Here is a 6,000-nt window from a genome sequence, read left to right on the forward strand (position 1 = left end):
GATGGCCATATTACAGAGTTCTGACAAAATGAGACTTAACTGTTTAGAAACCTCTTGAAAAGGTTTTGCTTATCTGATAAAATTGGAGGTATCACTAATGTCACATCCCTCCCACTTCTTTTTGCCTTGAAAAAGGACGCAATTTTCTAGAGATGAGGCAGTCATCTTGAATGCCCAGAGAAAGGCCAAGGGCTTCAGAAACTAACCTTAACATTTTTTGGGGCCACTGAGGAAAAACAATAGCCACCTACCTCCAATCATTTTATGCTAAATATTCCTCTCGTTTCTTTAAGCAACAATTAACTTACAGCCAAATGCATTCCTAACTGATAACAGCTTTAAAAGTGGCAGATGTTAATCCTTTGCAATTGGATTTGATTTTTATTAAATATTCCAAAGTAATTTAGAGCTAGGTCTACTAAATAAATTACAAGTAACACCACTTTGGGCCAAAAACCCCAAAGATGTGACATAAAGTAACAGGACTATGTTTCCTTTAAATGTTTCCCTGGAAATGGTTACAAATTGTAACCCAGGGCCTCCCTGGTGGCAGCAGTGGTTAAAATTCCATCTGCCAATGCAGGGGGACACGGGTTCGAGCCCTGGTCCGGAAAGATCTCACATGCCATGGAGCAACTAAGCCCATGTGCCACAACTACTGAGCCTGCGCTCTAGAGCCAGGGAGCCACAACTACTGAGCCCGCGAGCCACAACTAGTGAAGGCCATGTGCCCAGAGCCCATGCTCCACAACAAGAGAAGCCACCGCAGTGAGAAGCCCGTACACCGCCATGAAGCAGCCCCCGCTTGCTGCAACTAGAGAAAGCCTGTGCACAGCAACGAAGACCCAATGCAGCCAAAAATAAATAAATAAGTTAAAAAAAATTGTAACCCAATGTTGTTGGTTTCTGGTATTCTTTTTTTTTTTTTTTTGGCCACGTCTCGTGGCTTACAAGATCTCAGCTCCCCAACCAAGATTGAACCTGGGTCACGGCAGTGAGAACCCAGAATCCTAACCAGTAGGCCTCATTTTTTTCTTTTTGGACCAAGAAATATGAAGGATGAGATTTCTTTATATCTCCAACAGCTTAATACTCCAGGATATGTACTCAATCAGTTCTTCTACAGCTCATCAACTCATTTACAATTCTGAAGCACAATGCTTGAAAAGGAATACAAATACACCAGGTTGGGAATCTGGATTTGACGCAAAGCCAGACCTTTTGCCTAGAATAATATTTACCTTGAGAATCTCAACAGAAGTTAAGTGTGGGACTGAGGACTCCAAGAACAAATTGGCCCCAGATGCAGTTCAAACGCAAAATACATGTTAGGAGTACATACACTGGGAATTAGAGTTGGACATACAGAACTTGTTGGATAGAACTAAGTACTATGACTTGGCTCACTGAACACCTATTCCTTTCACCTATGGTACATTCACATGCTGCAGGGACTGGAAAGCTAAAAACTATTTCCCAGGTATCCTTCTGGTTAGGATTCAAGATGTGATCAGGGCCTGCTAATCAGATACATCAGCACAACACCTGAATTCAGAACTGAGTTGAGTGAGAGGCAGCACACGAGGCATGACTTCTGCTAGTGAAAATAATGGTGGAGACAGCATAGTTCTTACTTTGGTTAGCAGATCCTGATCTGGTAGCAGCTTCCTCAGTTGTCTCATTTATTACTGCTTAAAAGAGTTGTTTAAAAGGAAAAGAATATCTGACAGTGACCTATGTGGCCCTATTTTCTATCGAGCCATTTACAAAATGTTTGGCAAACCCTGTCCTGAACTGCTCATTCATGAACCACTTTGAATAGCAGGAGCTAGAATCTAATCCCTCATCCTTCCAACAACATTTCTACTTAAATTACAATGGTTATCTACAGGTTAATCCTATCTGACTAGAATTTTAAAATTAGGATTTGTAACCAAAGTATTCCAATACAAAAGTTTCACTAGGACTGACAGTGAGCTTTTTTGGCTCAATCCTAGCATCCGCACCTAAGGGTACCCTGGAATTTCCAGCCACTTGGTTTGGGGAGGCACACCAAGCTCCTGACTGGCTTAAGCGAACCTACACGTCCCACATCCCTGGCAACTTTAAGGAATTCAAAGATGAACATGCCTCCCAAGTTAGGCCAATCCAGTTCAGTGAAATTCAAATTTCAAGATTTTGTTTGTAATACTGGGGAAGAGAATCTTTTCTGCTGGACTTGAACCTACACGTATATAGCCCCAAGAGCTGCTGACAGCCATCTTACAACAAGGAGATAGCATACTGAGATCATAAAGCCAACGTTTAGGAAGCAGAGCCAAGCCATGGAGGAAAATGGAGTCCTGGTGACAATCTGAAACACTGGATCTTGCCTCACCAGAAGCCAGGCTCACCTCTGGACTTTTTAACGGTATAAACCAATAAATTCCCCGAATTATTAAGGTCAGTTAGAGCTGGGTTTTCTGTTGGTACAAGGATGCTTTTAGATGTAATAAGTACTTCATCACACATTATATGACAAGGTACGTTCTCTGTCCTTAGTGAGCTTTTGTTTTACATTTCTTAAAAGTAAAACCAACCAGGAAAAGTGTAATAAATGTCTCCAATTGCAAATGTTTTATATCATATTTAAAGGCCTAGGTTCTTAAGCTCTAACCATTCATATGGGTAGGTAATATGGAAAAATAAATGACCTGAAATAAGTCTGGAAAACAAAGGAAGCAACACAATAAAATGCATGGGGGTGGGATGGGAGGAAAGAGTCACAAGAGGTATATACCAACTCATGAGGACAAGCCTGCCTTTTTGCTCTGTGCTTTGGTCCTTCTGCCAATAACTAGTGATTTGTGAAAGCAATGTAACGTGCTCAAAGTGGGAAGATCTTATGAATGCTTGAGTTACCACTAACCACACAATTGTTATGGTTCCATTTTTTAATATCATCCCGTAACTTTTAAATAGAAAAGTCATGTCTATATATCTGTTGCCTTAGTGGTGAGTGAGATAACACAGTCTAGTGAATTGTTTTCAACAGTGTGAGGATAAAGACAATGCCACTTAGATATCGTACAAGTCAGCACTAATGTCTATGTTACTATAGATTTGTGTGAATAAACTGAATAGAAGTGGCCTATTGTGCAAATGGAGACAAGACGTGTCCAAGCACACACAAAACAGACTCATCCCACTTAAAAGAAAATAGTTGTATTTAGGGGAAGAGGCATAAACTCTTGCATGCCACAATTATTTTCTTAAAACTCATCTTGAGTTAATACATGGTGAATTAAACGGGGAAAATAATTGAATATACCTGATTTACTAATTTGTCAGGTATTTAACCTAAATATATCTTAAGATTGTTATCCTAATCTAAAAGATTTAAGCTCCGTGTTAAGTGCTACAATCAACTATTTTCTTCTCTTAGCTAGTTCTATACAACTGACAAATTATGCAGGCTTCTTTCAGACCTAAACCATTTTTCAGCAGTGCTGCCAACAGTTTGATCATGGTACAAGTTTCTGAAAACCCTAAGTGAAATAGTCTCTTCTTTCTGTAAAGAGCCAGACAATAAACATTTTAGTCTTTGTGAAGAACAATTTAAAACTCTGCGGCATAGTGTTTCGTTTTGCAACCCTTTAAAGACATAGAAACCATTCTTGGCTGGTGGGCTGCCTTGGGCCTGCTATTGTTTGCAGAAATTTTGAGGAATATCACCACCTGTAGTTCTTGTAAGAAGAAAAAAATGCAAATTCTCAGCCACACTTCAGGCCCATCACATCAAAATCACAAGGGCTGAGCTCAGACCTCTGCTTTTTAACCATATCCATGACTTCATTCCTCCACATACTAATTTTAGAACCACCAGAAGTGAAAGCAGACCTAATTAAGTTATATACAAGGAAACTCATGCTTTCTAAAGGAAAGTAGACATATATTCTATTATATTTCAGGCTTACCTACAATCTCTTGTAATGCACATTTTTCAGTGTCACCACAAAATTGTCAATTTCAAACTCTGTATATAAATGACAAACTAAAAAACTGTGATGCTTATCTTCAACATCACATGATTTTTTTTTAAATGGCCTCATTAACCAAGTTAGTTCTTTTCCTTTCCCTTCCTAACACATATCTTGGATATTTAACACCTGTTGCTTCCTAATAACTGTATTCACTTTTCCTCCCCCTCAAACCATGCAATTTCGATTGGGATTTGGAGTAAAGTGGAAATGGAATCAGGACCACTGAAATCAACCACCACCTCCACCTGACCTCATTCTCCATCTCCTCAGTGCCTGAGGCTCCATGTTCCAGTGTTACCATGAAGTTAAGGTACAATAGAAGCCAGTTTTCCACAAATCTCTGATCCTACACACATGCAGTGCTTGTTTAGAACTGCAGGTTCTTTCACTCCCTGCCCCCCAGCACCGGGCAAGATGACAGGAAGGACTGGGATAGGGCCTGGGAAATACAGTCTAAAAACACTCCAGGTGATTTTAAAATTAAGGATGGCTCCACCATATTGGAGCCTCAATTATTTCCCACTGGCTAATCCCCATGTTGATAAACACTTCATGTTCCTTGCTACTATCAGTCAGGTGGATTCCAGGCACACATCTAACCAAGTCAGAAACTGGCAGAGCTGAAATTCTGTTAAAGAACAGGAAGAAATTTCAGAGCCAAATACACATCAGAATATTAGTTCAGGGATTTCTCTCTTCTCTCAATTTAGAGTTGAATTACTCTAATGCAAAAGCAGCAAATACTGATAGACCGTACTCTTCATACAGCTTCTACTCGGGAAAAATTGACTTTTCTTCCCAAGTCATCTAGAAACCAAATACTCCACTTCCCAATTTCTTTAACAGAAAAGCCTCTCCTACAACTCTGCAAGAGGCAAAGTGATGCCCTCCTGACTCCGTCTTCCCTTAGAGTTCTCTAAACGATAAAGGTAATTTGTAGTAAAACAAAGGTTTTATAAAGACTGACAGAATAAAATCTCAGCCCTGCTGCCAGCTGTGTTAACTCTTTACTTGCTCACAGGATTATGAGGCGTGGTGCGCAATCAGCCCTCACAGATTACTTCTCCTTCCCGACACGTCCCTCCGGATGGGAAAGGGGCCACCGCGGGGTCACGGAGAGTTGGGCCGGGGGTGGTCACTGTGCACCCGGGCAGGGTGGCGCGGCGAGAGGCGAGGACTGGACGCAGGCGAGGGGTAAAGGGGGAGGGAGAGAGGAGGGGCTGGTGAAGAGAGAGGGTGAGCCGGGGCAGCATAAGAGAACCGCACGGCCTCCGCCCCTCAGGATGCGCTGCCTGAGCCGAGGGCACGAGAAACGAGAAGCCCCGAGACGCGACCATTACCTGCGCCCGAGCAGCCGCGGCTGACCCAGGGCCGCAGTGAGCTCCTCGCAGCTGCGGCCGCCCGTTGGCGGAGCCCACGCCTGACCACAGCCCCAGCCTCTCTGCGCCAAGCCTCGCCACGCCATCTTCCCAACCTCTGCCCCACCATGGCCCGACCTTACCAAACCCGGCCCGGAACCACTTCCGGGGCGAAAGGAAGAACCACAGAGTGCCGAGGGGCAGCCTAGCGCGCCCCCGTGCGGCCGATCCCAGGCCGGACCAACCTGAGGGAGAGGGACCCGCCGGTCGGCAGCAGTCTGGTCGGCAGCAGTTCTCCCGGCAGTGTCCAGCCTGGACCTGGGAGGGGCGTGCGAAAGCGGCCAGGCTTCCACCCTACTGACCCACAGGGAAAAGAGGGGGAAAAACGAATTTATTGAATGATGCCATGTACTTTTACCTAAGTTACTGCATTTAATCCTCGCAAAACTCCTAAGATAGATGTTATTACTGCTTTTTTGTTTTTTACCGTGGTTCTGAGGCCCAGAGAGAAGTGAGTGGAGGAACCAATGTTGCAGCCCAAGTTTTCTTAAATTACTACTCTTTTTTCTGCCCACCATTTCACGTTATGATACGCTGAAGAGGATGTGCCTTTAACAAAA

The 6,000-nt window shown here is 43.2% G+C and overlaps 1 protein-coding gene across 2 annotated transcripts in view; it reads right to left on the minus strand.

Annotated features, from left to right (window-relative positions):
• The window catches only part of PARL (presenilin associated rhomboid like), a 54,377-nt gene extending 48,890 nt beyond the window's left edge, over positions 1-5,487 (minus strand). For both annotated transcript variants that reach the window (XM_007468932.1, XM_007468931.1), the window contains exon 1: positions 5,363-5,487. In XM_007468932.1, the coding sequence (XP_007468994.1) occupies positions 5,363-5,487 (125 nt within the window). The remainder of the gene's footprint in view (positions 1-5,362) is intronic.
• Positions 5,488-6,000: the final 513 nt, after the last annotated feature.

This window comes from Lipotes vexillifer, unplaced genomic scaffold (assembly GCF_000442215.2).
Source record: "Lipotes vexillifer unplaced genomic scaffold, Lipotes_vexillifer_v1.1 scaffold263, whole genome shotgun sequence".
In the NCBI taxonomy this organism is placed as follows: Eukaryota; Metazoa; Chordata; class Mammalia; order Artiodactyla; family Lipotidae; genus Lipotes; species Lipotes vexillifer.